Source organism: Dasypus novemcinctus, chromosome 4 (assembly GCF_030445035.2).
Source record: "Dasypus novemcinctus isolate mDasNov1 chromosome 4, mDasNov1.1.hap2, whole genome shotgun sequence".
Taxonomy (NCBI): Eukaryota; Metazoa; Chordata; class Mammalia; order Cingulata; family Dasypodidae; genus Dasypus; species Dasypus novemcinctus.
In genome coordinates this window covers 76810614-76825789 of record NC_080676.1, presented here as the reverse complement: position 1 = coordinate 76825789, position 15176 = coordinate 76810614, and the positions used below count along the sequence as shown (strand labels likewise).

General features: G+C 39.8%; 1 protein-coding gene across 1 annotated transcript in view; it reads right to left on the bottom strand.

The window, feature by feature from the left end:
* HACD2 (3-hydroxyacyl-CoA dehydratase 2) overlaps window positions 1-15176 on the bottom strand; it is a 99732-nt gene that overhangs the window by 59381 nt on the left and 25175 nt on the right. The window contains exon 3 of the mRNA XM_058295679.1: window positions 13636-13654. Coding sequence (XP_058151662.1) covers window positions 13636-13654 — 19 coding nt within the window. The remainder of the gene's footprint in view (window positions 1-13635; window positions 13655-15176) is intronic.

Here is a 15176-nt window from a genome sequence, read left to right as displayed (position 1 = left end):
AGAGTTGGCCCTCCCTTAGTGGTTTGCAGAAGTTTCTACAAGTTTTTCCTGCCTTTCGTTCAAATGCTTGCCTCCCTGTGTTTATTCATAAGAGGTTTGCTGCACCACAAGATAAATCACTGCTTCCTTTCCCTTTGCAGCATGTAAGGCCAGTTCTGAAGGGTTCAAGTCACTGAGCATGCTAAGCCTCCATTTTAAGACCAAGCATGACTTAAAACAGAACATGCTCTATTTTTCTGTTTAAAGATTTATTTTATTTATTTTGCTCCTTCCCCCTGTTGTCTGCTGAGAACATGCTCTATTTAACCCTGCCTTTCCCAAACTAGATTAGCCCATATTAGCTTGCCCCATGCTTAATCACACCCCTTAGCTGGCTTTCCACAAATCAGATTGGTTCACATCATCTCACCCCATTCCTTAGCCACTCACTTACGACTGCTTTCCCCGCATGGTATAAAACCCCAGACCCTATTTTGCTTGGGGAGACTGATCAGAGACTTGCAGGTCCACTATACAATAAACTCTTTCTTTTCTTGAAATCCTAGTGACTCAGTATTGGCTTCTGTGCATATGAGGCAAACAAACCCACTTGGACAGTAACAGAACTGATATCTGAATGATATCTAGTCTTCCAATCTAGGACTGTGGGATGTCCTTCCATTCATTTAGGTCTTTGATTTCTTTTAGCAATGTTTTGCAGTTTTCTGCATACAAGTCCTTTACATACTTGGGTAGATTTATTCCTAGCTATTTGATTCTTTTAGTTGCTGTTGTAAATGGAATTTGTTTTCTTGATTTCTTCTTCTAATTATTCATTGCTAGTATACATAAACACTATTGATTTTTTTTTTTTTTAGGATTAATGAAAGTTATTATTAAAAAGTTTACATATATAAAAACAGGGCCATGTTTATAAATGACATAAAGAAAATAATGGGAAAATATATTTTGGAAATATTTAAACAGTACTGAAATAGCCATTTTCATGGTTCAGCAAAAGTGACATAGCAGTACTTAGAGCACCCAAAAATATAGAGAGGCTTTCACATTTAGTTTCCTTATCAAGTCATGCATAACAATAAACATTGAGCAAATATAGTACACCTGTTTTAGAACACTTATTAATCTGTATTCAGAATGGCTGTTAAATTGAGAAACACTATTGATTTTTAAGGGGTTGATCCTGTATCCTGGCACTGCTAAATTCATTTACTAGCTCTAGGAACTTTGGTGTGGACTTTTCAGGATTTTCTATATATAGAATAATATCATCCACAAATAGGGAAAGCTTTACTTCTTCCTTTCCAATTTGGATGCCTTTTATTTCTTTTTCTGCCTAATGTCTCTGGCTAGATCTTCCAGTACAATGTTGAATAACAGTGGTGACAGTGGGCATCCTTGCCTCATTCCTGATCTTAGAGGGAAGCTTTCGGTCTTTCACCATTAAGTAGGATGTTAGCTGTGAGTTTTTTCATACATGCCCTTTATCATGTTGAAGATGTTTCCTTCTATTCCTAGTTTTCTAAGAAACTTTATCAAGAAGGGATACTGGATATTGTCAAATGCCTTTGCTGCATTAACGGACATGATCACGTTTCCCCCTTCATCTGTTAATGTGGTATATTACATTAATTTTCTTATGTTGAACAACTTTTGTATACCTGAATAAATTCCACTTGATCATGGCATCCTTTTTATTTTTTTAAAGATTTTTTTATTTCTCTCCCCTAGCCCCCTGCCCCCGTCTGCTCTCTATGTCCATTTGCTGCATGTTCTTCTTTGTCCACTTCTGTTGTTGTCAGCAGCATGGGAATCTGTGTTTCTTTTTGTTGCTTCATCTTGTGTGTCAGCTCTCCGTGTGTGTGGCACCATTCTTGGGCAGGCTGCACTTTCTTTCGCGCTGGGCGGCTCTCCTTACAGGGTGCACTCGTTTTGAGTGGGGCTCCCCTACCCGGGGGACATCCCTGCAGGCATGGCACTCCTTGTGTGCATCAGCACTGCACATTATAATCCTTTTTAAAGTGCTTTTGGATTTGGTTTGCCAGCATTTTGTTGAGGATTTCTGTGTCTATATTCATAAGAGATATTGGTCTGTAATTTTCTTTTCTTGTGGTATCTTTATCTGGCTTTGGTATGAGTGATGATGGCTTTGTAGAATGAATTAGGAAGTGTTCCCTCCTCTTTTTTGGGGAGTCTGAGCAGGATTGGTATTAATTCTTCTTGGAATATTTGGTAAAAATCCCCTATAAAGTGATATACTCTTAGGCTTTTCTTTGTAGGGGGAAGTTTGATTACTGATTCAATCTTTTTAATAGCTATGGTTTGTTGAGATTTATTTCTTCTTGAGTCAGTGTAGGTAGTTTGTGTGGTCCTAGGAAATCATCTACTTCATTGAGGCTATCTAATTTGTTGGTGTACAGTTGTTCATAATATCCTCTTACAGTCTTTTCAATTTCAGCAGGGTCGGTAGTAATGCCCCCCTTTCCCTTTTTAATTTTAGTTTTTGCTTTCTCTCTCTTTTTCTCTTCATTAGTCTAGCTCAAGATTTGTCAATTTTATCGATCTTTTCAACTTTTTGTTTTGTTGATTCTACTGTTTTTTCAATTCTAGATGTCATTTATCCCCTCTGTAATCTTTGTTATTTCCTTCCTTCTGGTCACTTTGGGTTTAGTTTGCTCTTCTTTTTCCAGTTCTTCCAGTTTTGAGGTAAGGTCTCTGATTTGAAATCTTTTTGTCAGGTGAGCATTTAGAACCATACATTCCTCTCTCAGCACTGCCTTTACTGCATCCCATATGTTTTAGTATGTTTTATTTTCAATTTCATTCACTTCAAGATATTTCCTAATTTCCCTTGTGAGTTCCACTTTAATTCATTTGTTAAGAGTACATTAATTTCCACATATTTGTGAATTTTCCATCTGTTATTTGTTTCTAGCTTCTTTCCACTGTGGTCAGAGAAGATACACTGTATGGTTTCCAATATTTTTTAAATTTATTGAGACTTGTTTTGTGATGTAAGATGTGGTCTATTCTGGAGAATGATCCATGCACACTTGAGAAGAATGTATATTCTATTGTTGGGTGAAGTTGTATATATGTCTGGTTAGGTCTATTTGATTTAGAGTATTGTTCAAATCTTGTATTTCCTGATTGTCTTTTGTCTAGATATTCTATCCATTATCGAAAGTGGTGTATTAAAGTCTTCTGCTATTAAAGTAGAAATTTCAATTTTTCCTTTCATATAGTTGCTTCATATATTTTTGGACTCTGCATATGTATTTATAACTGTTACATCTTCTTGTTGAATTGATCCCTTAATCAGTATATATGACTATCTTTGTCCCTTGTAACTGTTTTTGACCTAAAGTTTATTTTATCTATATTCATATAGCTACCTCAGCTCTCTTTTAGTTTCTACTTGCATGCTATATTCTTTTCCATCCTTTCACTTTCACCCTACTTACGTCTTTGAATTTAAAATGAGTCTCTTCCAATGGAATCGAATTGAAAGCTCTGATATAGAACCTCACATATACAACCACATAATATTCGATAAAGCCACCAAACCCTCTCAACTGGGAGAGAGTGGCCTATTCAACAAATGGGGTCTGGAGAACTGGATAGCCATATGTAGAAGAATGAAAGAGGATTACCATCTCACACCTTATACAAAGATTAACTCAAGATGGATCAAAGACCTAAATATAAGAGCCAAGACCATAAAAACCTTAGAAAGCAGTGTAGGGAAACATCTACAGGACCTTGTAATAGGTAATGGATTTATGAATATCTCACCAAAAGCACGAGCAGCAAAAGAACTAATAGATAAATGGGACTTCCTCAAAATTAAAGCCTTCTGCACCTCAAAGGAGTTTATCAAGAAAGTAAAAAGGGAGCCCACACAGTGGGAGAAAATATTTGGCAATCATATAACTGATAAGAAACTTATAACTTGCATATATAAAGAACTCCTATATCTTGAAAATAAAAAGATAAACAACCCATTTAAAAAATGGGAAAAAGACTTAAACAGACACTTCTCCGAAGAAGAAATACAAATGGCAAGAAAGCACATGAAAAAATGTTCCAAATCTCTAGCTATCAGGGAAATGCAAATCAAAACCACAATGAGATACCATCTTACACCCATAAGATTGGCAGCTATGAAAAAAACAGAAGAATACAAGTGCTGGAGAGGATGTGAAGGAAGGGGAACACTCATCCACTGCTGGTGGGAATGCAGAAGGATCCAACCATTCTGGAGAACAGTATGGCGGTTTCTCAAAAAACTAGCCATAGATTTGCCATATGACCCAGCAATACCACTGCTGGGAATATACCCAGCAGAACTGAAAACAAGAACACAAACCAATATATGTACACCAATGTTCATAGCAGCATTGTTCACTATTCCCAAAAGTTGGAATCAACCCAAATGCCCATCAACAGACGAGTGGATCAATAAAATGTGGTATATACACACAATGGAATACTACTCGGCTGTAAGAACAAACACACTACAAACACATGTGATAACATGGATGAATCTTGAGAACCTTATGTTGAGTGAAGCAACCCAGACATTGAAGGACAAATACTACATGACCTCAATGATATGAAATAAACAAGCTGCCCTAGATAGCAAGAGACTGAACGATAGGCTTGCAGGAAATCGGAGGGTGGAGGAAGGATATGAGCCGATGTCTGCAGGGGTGGAATTTAAGACGAGATGGTGGTAAGTATGAACACAAAGAAGAGATAAAAGGGGGGTAAGGGGTTGCCTTTGCTTGGGGCTTTGCGGGTTTGAGGGTGGCTGGGGAGGGACGGATGGGTAACGTTGCCCAAAAGTGGGGGGAGGGAGGGGTAGCATACGAACCAGGAGAGGATCAGGTGTTGGTGGAGAGTAAAATGCCGAGAAAATCATATCAAAATATAATAAAGAGGGTTACCTGTTTAGAATGCTCGGAGGGGAGGGTCTGATGCAGGACGGGCTCCTGGGGAATGTCTAAATGCTCATTCTGCCAGAGTGGGTGACACCATGGGGTAGAAACCCAAGTAGTGAGAGTGGGGGTGGACCCACATCCTGGGAAGGACTAATGCCATCCAATAGAGGGAACTGTATCCCTCGAGAGAAAGGGTGGCTCCCAGGGCATTGGGGCAGTTGAGCAAGTTAGGCCCTGAACACTATTCCATCTATCTCTGGAAGTGGCTCCTCAGGAAACGGAGGTTGGCTATCACTGAGGGCACCAAGGTGGAAGGGAAAATGGACGTTAAATGTGTGGAACCAAAGTAAATGGGGGGTAAGAGAGGAGTTTCTTGAGAGTACACAAGGATGGATATAAAACATGTAATATTACACCATAACATATAGGAGATGACAGACTGATAATGTAAACCATAATGTAAAACATAGGATAACTAAAAATGTAAAGAACTGTGTATCCTAAAGTATGCACCATAATGTAAGCACAGATGTCACCTTGTTAGAAAGCTAATGTCTCAGACTCTGTACATCACTTTAAGTAAATATGATATGAATAGGGCGTAAGAGTATCACTGTGGAAGGGAAAAGGTTTTCTGGTGGATGTGTGGGAGTGCTGTATATTATATATATACATTGCTGTGGTCTAGGACTCCTGTGAAGAAAAGCTGAATAATTAGGGGGGGGGGGGGAAGAAAAAAATAGGATGTGGAATTTTTTCAAGTCAACATTCTTTATCTAAGTTCTTTATCTAACTTTATCCAAGTTCTTTATCTATCCTTTAAACTCATCGCTATATGCCATTCCCTAGTAAGGGACCATGACATTATATTGGGCTTCAAATTTCGGGGAGTTCTGGATCACAGAGTGTTTCAACAATGGCAATGGAGGGATGCTGGTGTGGGATACCAATGACAGGTGATGTATGACTGACAGGGAGCTGTGCAGAACATGTGTCCAGGGTGCATGGTGATGTTTGGATGTGCTCATAGTGGCAGCAATTGAAGGCCACAGTGGGGGGGGTGCTGGGTTCCTGGCCGGTGGTGCTCTGTCGTGGTCCCTGGGGGAGCGGCGACAGTCTCCCAGGTGCAGTGGTGGGGACCGGGAGGGAGTGAGGGTTCAACAGTGAGCCCCAGATGCTAATGACTGTGCTTGTGAGCTGATAAACCCAGGATAAGAGCAAGGCCTAGAGCGGCTTTGTGCCTGGGAGTTTCCTTCTGTCAGCCTTCATGTTGCTCAAATGTGGCCAGTCTCGAGGCCGAACTCGGCATGTAGATGCAGTGCCTTCCCCCCAGCGCGGGACATGACACCCGGGGATGAGCCTCCCTGGCAACGAGGGACCACTATCAACTACCAACTGATGATGCAACTGGAAAATGACCTTATGCGGAAGGTTCAATGCGGATCAGCAGAATATCCATGTCTACATAAAATACCATGACTTTAAAATGCTGTTTGACCTAAAGTAAGGGGGAAATGGAAAGGAGAAATGAGTTTATATGGCTACGAGTTTCTAAAAAAGAGTCTGGAGGCTGGCAGAAGGTTTGCCCTCAAGCACAACTGAGCAGAGTCAGAGAGACAGATAAAGCAGATACAACCCCCAGATATTGGTTCCTTTGAGGGCTAAAGAGACCCATGGGAGTTATGGTCATGGCCGATGGGGTTAACTACCAGGGCAGATGGCCCCTCTTTGGAAATGGTGTTTATGTGTGATGAATCTGGACTCAGATGGGATCTCCCTTCATAAGACTTTCATGCTAATGTGCTGGAGGTGCAGTTAATGTTGGGGTTTAAGATATATTTAGGGGATTTGAATCTCTGGACTGACAATGTGATAGCCAGATCCTGAGCCTCAACAGACTCCAGCACCTACAATCTGATTTATTGGACTTACCACACTCAGCTAAGATGGAGTTGAAGAAGGACAACCATCACACCATGGAGCCTAGACTGATTACAACTGAAAATGGGAGGATTGCATCCAGCATCCAGGTGGAATCTGACCCTCCTCTTGACATAGAGGTGCAATGGACACAACCAATCCAGTGTCCACATAGAGGAGGTGGCGTTGGATTGGGAAAAGTGGACATAATGGACAAAGGGTATGGGGAAGGGCAGGAGGAGATGGGAGGTGGAGGCGTCTTTGGGACATGGAGCTGCCCTGGATGGTGCTTCGGAGGTAATCACCGGACATTGTGAGTCCTCACAGGGCCCACTTGATGGAATGGAGGAGAGTATGGGCCATGATGTGAACCAATGTATATGAGGTGCAGAGGTGCCCAAAGATGTACTTACCAAATCCAATGGATGTGTCATGATGATGGGAACGAGTGTTGTTGGGGGGGGGGAGAGGAGGGGTGGGGGGGTGGGGTTGAATGGGACCTCACATATATATTTTTAATGTAATATTATTACAAAGTCAATAAAAAATAAAAAAATTAAAAAAAATAAATAAAATAAAATAAAATGAGTCTCTTGCAAACAGGATATAATCAGGTCATGCTTTTTAAATCCGTCCTGTCAATCTCTGCCTGTTGAATGGAGAATTTAATCCAGTTACATTGTCACTATTACATCACTTCTGCCATTTTGCTATTTAGTCTTTGGAAGTCGTAGACATTTTTCATCCTTCAGTTCTTTTGTTTATGCTTACTTTTATATTTATTTGCTTTGTTGTGTTGTACCATGTTGAGAGTCTTCTCATTTCTTTCTGGATATGGTTTTTATCTATTTTCCTTGTGGTTACCATGGGGTTAAAATTTAACATCCTAAATATATAAAAATCATATTTGGTTTGATAGCAATCTGACTTCAATATCAAAAATGGGGTAGTGGATGTGGCCCAAGTGATTGAGCTCCCGCCTACCACATGTGAGGTCCTGGGTTTGGTTTCCGGTATCTCCTAAAGAAGACGAGCAAGACAGCGAGCTGACACGACGGGCTGCCGTGGTTAGCTGATACAATGAGATGATGCAACGAGAGAACCAAGGAGGAAAACATAATGAAAGACATGACAAAGCAGGGAGAAGAGGTGGCTAAAATGATTAGGTGCCTCCCCCCAATATGGAAAGTCCCAGGTTTGGGAAGACAAACACACAATGAACAGGCACAGCAAATGAGGGGTTAGGGAGAAATAAATAACATAAATCTTTAACAAAAAAAATTATAACTATACAATTTTCCTATATCTCTCTGCCCTCCCCCACTTTTTTCATACTTGTTACCAATTATATCTTAGAATATTGTTTGTCTCAAACCATAGATTTATCATTACTTTCTATGTGTTTGCATTTTAGCACCAGAGATCTTCATTTCTAGCTATTTATCCAAATTATTTGAGAATGCAAACTAATTTTGGGGGTCTAAACAAAAACTAACATACAAATATTTTACAGCAGTTTTATTCACAATTGCCCAAAACTGGAAGCAACCAAGATATCTTGTGGATGGAGAAACAATAGGTGAATAGATAAACCAACTTAAGTGAAACCATATCAGAAATAAAAAGGAATGAGCTATCAAGCCACACAAAGGCAGGGGTGAATCTTAAATGTATGCTGCTAAGTGAAAGAACATGAAGATAGGAATTTTGTTTTTTTAAATTAGTGGAATCATGTTCACCATAAATGAAGAGAAATAACCTCTGCCAGAAAAGTTATTATATAACTATAGAAGAACACAGATCACTGACATACAAATATTCCTAAGCTATCTTGCTCTCTCTGTTATGTTAACAGTTTTTAGCCCTTCAACCCCTATCACAGAATCATAAATCAAATTATTATTTGGCCAAAAGATGATTCAAACTTTTATTTTTTGGTTCAATGTAACTTACTCAACTTGGTCACTGGATGGTGTTTCCAGTTTCATTGGAGTAATCTTGCTTTTGTAGCTAAGAATGTACATGGAAGGTTAAATAACTTCAGACATTTACATACCATCTTACCAGAGAATTTCTGAAATATAGCATCCTTTTTAATTAATCAAATTAAGCTCAGTAATTTTAAAGACACCTTGTACCTTATAACTATGAAATATTTATAAGATAATCTCTTTCAGAGCAACTTTCTCTTTCAGAGGAAGTTCGAGCTTTTCACATCAAATATTAATGATCAAATCATCAGACAGCGATAGAAAACCTCCATTTCTCTGTTCTCTGGTTAATTTGCTCACTCTTCAGTTTCAGCTACTGATTCATCACTATTTTTAACAGAAGACCTCCAGTCAATGTAAATGCCAAGAGAAATTCTTATTATAATACAAGGGTGCCACCTAGTGATAATCATGGGTAAATGTATGCTACGGAAAAACTGCATGTGTTCCTACATATATATCTCCCTCATCCAATTCTGCTTTCTAATGTGGCTTTCAAAATGCACTGAGAAGGAAAAATGCATTACATCTACTGTACTTAATACACACAAGCACATTAAGACATCTAGGATATTATATTATTAATCAGATAATTGACATTCTTCTCTGAAGAATATTATAGTCACAGTTTCATAGTTCCATAACGTTTAGAACATCCAGCTATAAGGAATGTTAGAGATTATCTAGTACCTGGTCCAACACCGGAGTTTTTTCAGCTGTGAAAACTGTGGCCCAGGGGCCTCCCTCTGCTGAACTGTCACACAACTAGTAGTGTTTCCAAAAAGATTTGCCTCAGCAGGGTTCTTGATTGACAGTACAGCAAACTAAAGTTTATCTTATAGAGAAGATGTTTTAAATATCTCAATAACTGATTTCCACCAAACCCCTACCTGTTCCTGCAAGAGCAGCAGAGGGTAAAAGTCCCTGATCTAGGTGGTTCTCTGCATGGTTGTCCCTTCTGAACTTCAACTGGGACAAGGTGGCTTCCAGAAACCCTCAGGGATTCTTTTTGCCCAGTAATAATTAGTGTAAGAGCTGCAACTCTTACCTGTTAGGTGCCAGGTAGTGTGCATGAGCTCTGTTCCTGACCAGGTAATTGGCGTCCCTAATGAGCATACTGTTTTTCTCTTCCTTCCCTTCATCTCAGTACATTCACACTGCGCAGGGAACAATGGAGGTGGTGTTCCAGGCAAAGGAAACTGCATATACAAAATTATGGAGGTGTGGACAAGCAAGGTTTACTAAGAGAAGAGGGGCTGAAACTTTGGGTTTCAGGATCAGAAGATGCAGGTGCTAAAATATCTTTCCTTCCTCTTCTTTCTCTAGCTGGAGGGGAGGAAGCGAAATCAGTCAGGAGGCAACAGAAAGAATAAGAGCCAAGGCAGAGGGAGGCTACGCTAGGCTTTCCTGAAGGACTTAACTGATTTGGGAAAAATTATGGTTTCCGAACTGCTGTTGATACAGAGCTTTGGTGTCAAGATGCTGGAAACCACGGTTTTTGCAAACGAGGTGAAGGCTGACTTTGGCAGCTGGGCTGCCTGGAAGAGTTATGTTCATTTCTAACACCTCAGGGGCTCTTCACTGCCCCCCCTCACCACCAGCAAACACGCCCCTGGGTAGAAAGCAATGTTTGAGTCTGAATTAGACCTGTTTACTCTTGTATATGAGGGGACCAAAACTGGCTTGAGGAAGGGGGTCCTTAAGGATGAGCGCATTAAGAATTGGGTGGAAAGAGAGCCGACAAGGCACCTGTAAAGCTGCGCCAGCTCTCAGTAACTAAAAGGGAGTTCACCTTAGTATCAGAAGCTTGTACTTGGGAATCTATTTTTATACTACTCACATTTTCGGAAATTATTCCTTTTTTGTTTTTCCGTACTATTTGGTAAAGTTTCCCTTTAAAATGTCAACTAATAGGGAGTGGATGTGGCTCAAGAGGTTGAGCACCTGCTTCCCACATGGGAGGTCCTGGGTTTGGTCCCCAGTGCCTCCTAAAAACAAAAACAAAAAACAACAAGCAAGCAAATGAAAAAACCAACTCAAGGAAGCCGATGTGGCTTGGTAGTTGGGCGCTAGCTTCCCACATACAAGGTCTGGGGTTCAATCCCAAGCCTTGGTACCTTTAAAAAAAAAAAAGGTCAATTCAGTTCAGTGGAACCAAAGCAAGCAATTTTTGTTCAAAGCAAGCAATTTTGTTTTTGTGCCCAGTCATAGCCCTGGAGGCTGGGCATGGGGCGGGGGGGGGGGGGGGGGAATTTTCAAAGCAGAATTCCAGGTAAGAGAAATTTGGAGGAATTAACCTTTTCCCTCAAGAATGCTCTCCTTTTTGAATTGTCTTCTGCTAAAGCTTTTAAGTTTCTATGCCTGATATCAAAAGTAAGTAATGGTAGTTCCCTTACAACACTGCATTGTAAATAACTGATAAAGATCTGATCCTCTCAAAGTGTGTGTATGTAGAACATTGGGACCATGATGCAGTTTACGATAAGATTTTGTTAACTCCAATTGGCAGGAGGGCAAATATTTTTTACAGAAGGAGATGGGGCTCCACTTCTTCCCTGGTACCTTTTCTGACCAAATAAAATCAGTCTGGAGACATATGCTACCAACCAATACTAAGGTGATGGTGAATTTCTTGAAATTCACTTTTTAAAAATAAAATTATTTAAGCAGTTTGAGAAGAGTACAAGCTGGCAAGGACAGCAAATACTTGGATCCACAAATCCAGGATATCTATGCCAAAGGTCTTTTGCCCTTGTCTGTTGATAAAATCAAACTGCTAATGCTCAGCTGTAGACATCCTCCTCTGGCCATGACTGCTTCTATTCAGACATCTGGTCTACCGTTTTCAACCAAAAGAAAAGTTCCAAAGTTATTTATATTCACTATATAATTTCAGATATGAACATTCACCAAAGCACAATGTCGCATCTTACCAGGAGTATCCTCAGCTCCAGTCCCTCTACCTCTAATTTACAACTAAGGGAGCAACCACACCACAGCAGTCAGCTGAACCACCTGGAGCCCACAGGCCTCTCTTATCTTGAAGATAACACAGAAAAAAAAGGTAATTCTTCTTTCAACCCAAACTGTACCACATGAAGAAATGACAACTCTTCTTTGCAGTCTTTCGTTTTTAAATTTTCATCTCTAGTAAAACAGTACATAAATATAAAGCACTATAAATGTTAGGCTGAGGGCTGCATAGCATTTGAGAATCCTTCTTACGAAAGAAGACCTACTTGGAAAAGGTTAGGGCACCGGAATTCACAAGAAAGGACGAAAGGCTGACTTCCTCACAGAAAGGAGCTCCTCCCAGGGAATTTCAGTTTATTATCTCAGGAGGTCATTTTTTTGCCAAGTTGCATGGTCACAAGTCCAGCTATGCTAAGAATAAAAGGCTCTGAAGCACCTATTTAACAGAAATTGTAATTTAAGGAAAATCGATTGATGAAAGAATTACATTTATATAAATCTAAATATTGAATATTACATTAAAAGACAGAATAAAACTTTTAAACTTCTACAACATTACATTGCTTTAGGTAATAATAACAGCTACCATTTTATTGGGCAATTATTCAACATCACCATGCTCCAGGCCCTGTGCTAAGTGTTCTTCATGTACTGTTCCATTAAATTTTCACAATAACCCTATGAGGTAGGTATTTTTATCACCCTTTTGTTGATGAAGAAACAGCGGAAAACAAAAGTTGAGATGAATTACTTCCTAGAAGCCACACAACTAGTAAGTAACCCAAGTCTGACTGAGGTCCATACTCCAAATCAACAGCATGGAAGCTAAAGATCACCTCAAGATTCTAAAATAAGTTTCTAAAAGACCAAGTTGTGGGAAGTGGACTTGGCGCAGTGGATAGGGCGTCTGCCTACCACATGGGAGGTCTGCGGTTCAAACCCCAGGCCTCCTTGACCCGTGTGGAGCTGGCCCACGCGCAGTGCTGATGCGTGCAAGGAGTGCCGTGCCATACAGAGGTGTCCCCCGCGTAGGGGAGCCCCACGCGCAAGGAGTGCACCCCGTAAGGAGAGCCGCCCAGGTCCATAATGGTTTAGAGGCACAGTTTTTAGACTTTGGGTGCTTCTGAATGAGAATCAACTTCAAACCCTCCCTTTGAGACAAGCCTAGAATGCACAACCACCCCTATCAGCTGTTTCATAGAGACTATAAACTTCCCAGAATTGCTTTTTATTTTAGTAGAAGGGTGAGGCCACCCCAGACTAGAAGATTATCTCAATTCTGAGCAGAATTTGATAACCTTTGACCAAAAGAAAAAAATAATGTATTTGCTTATAGCAGAAATCCCTCACATTTGTATAACCCTTTATAACTTTTCTAATCACATATTTTAAATATTCACCTGCGAGGTAGAAGAGATATGCATTACCCTCATATAAAGATGAGGAAAGAGAATATAACAGTTAAGGGATCAGAGGGGTTTCAACAGAGCCCAGCACCAGACCCCCAAGTCACATTTTCACAAGTACGTTAGTGTTTCTCTTCTACCCTTATAAAAAGAAGGTGAGAGAGGTCTGTTTAAATTGACAGAGCAAAATGGCTGTGATGTTTAATAAACTAAAATGTCCAGCACTAATATCTAAATATTACCTATTAGCTTAAAAACCAAGAGTCATTCCAATTTGAGCAATTTTACATATAATGATTAAATGTTTTGTTTTTTCTATATTCAATAAGTCAAGCCTTTCATCTATAATTTTTTAAAAAAGCAGAATCCACTGTACATAGGAGGAAAAAAATCCATACTTACCTATTGCACAATGTAAAATCTAAAGGAAAAAAGAGGAAAGAGGAAAATTAGTAAGGATAAATTAAATAACATTATAGTTTATTCCATATAAACTAGCCTTTCAGCGGGGCTAGATTAGTGTGTGCCAGCAGCATTGACTCTGAAAATCTAACATTTCCATTTTTAAAACTAGCTACAGGCTATTTCACAAAATGTCAATTCTTGTTTTATTTGTTTGCTCAGTTTTAGTTTGTGTGTCTGTGGAAGTATTTTGAAGTCTAAATCTCATCTAGTAGTTTCTCAGGTGTCAAAGACCTCGTTTTTTTTTTTTTTTTATTTAGAGAAGTTTTGGTGACAGAACAACCATGCATAAAAAATAGAAATCCCATATACAAAAACGTAAAGAGCAAAAAGTGTACAGCATCTCCCATGCTCCATATTGTACAGAACAGAACTGCCACAGATGGAGCAACAGGGACTCAGAAGAGCCTTTGTTGGTTCCTCTTGCCCAGCAGTCCCTTCAATTAAGACATTCATTCCATAAAGCTCCACCCTTGGTCTCCATCTTGTCTCATTCTATGATCTCATTATAGCAGTTTTTCCCCAATCTAATCTCTAACCCTAGATCTTCTTGAGCTCCAGGCCCACATTCCAAACTGCCTTTGAACATCTCGATCTAGATGTACCTGTAGCAGATCAAACCTGGCAGTCCTCGACAGGAAGCATACCCCTCTCTCCTTCCTTCACACTTGCTATGCCTCTTGATCACCAATCTCCCAGTCTCTCCAGTTCGAGTTCTTTCGTCCCCCTCATCTCCCAGTCCAACTGGTTTCTAAGTCCTGTCAGTGCTTCTGGCATCAGTCCTTCCTATTCTTATTTCCAGTGCTTTGAGAGAGATTGCCATCTCCGCTCCAATGGGAGGTCTCAATAGCCATCCCACTGGCCAATTAGGTTCTTCTAAATTCTCTTATAATTTGTCCTTTATATAGCATTGCTTTAATGCTGCTGCTGGTGGTGGTGGTAAAAAAAAAAAAAAAGGTAATTTGAAGCCACCTACAAGATTCATATAAACACCAAAGCTTTTCTGGATAATAGGACCTAACAACTATTAGAGTGCATTTTAGAATTTACAGTATTTCTCTAGCAGTCACAAGATTGTTTGATGCTATCTATAACCCTGGCACATAAGCAGGGCAGATATCTCTACTTGCTGATGAGGAAACCAAGACTCAAAGAAGCTGCATAACCTGTTCCAGGTGATAAGTATCAGCCAGGATTAAAAACCTAGGTTTCATTTGTATTCCTCTGCTTTCTCGATCATGTTATTGTACTTCACTGTACTTTATATGAACAAAGGCCAGAACTTGACAAAATTTAGCTTACCTAAAACATATCTGATAAGACTGTGTTCAAAAACTATTATTGCACTATTTGGGAGGAGTGAGACTGAAAAAACAAACCACACAAATTCGTTGGTAAAGATTACCCGCTGAGTTCCACCAAGATAAACTAGTATTCCTACGTGTAGTTGGTGAACATGAGGGAGGGGTCATGGCTACCCG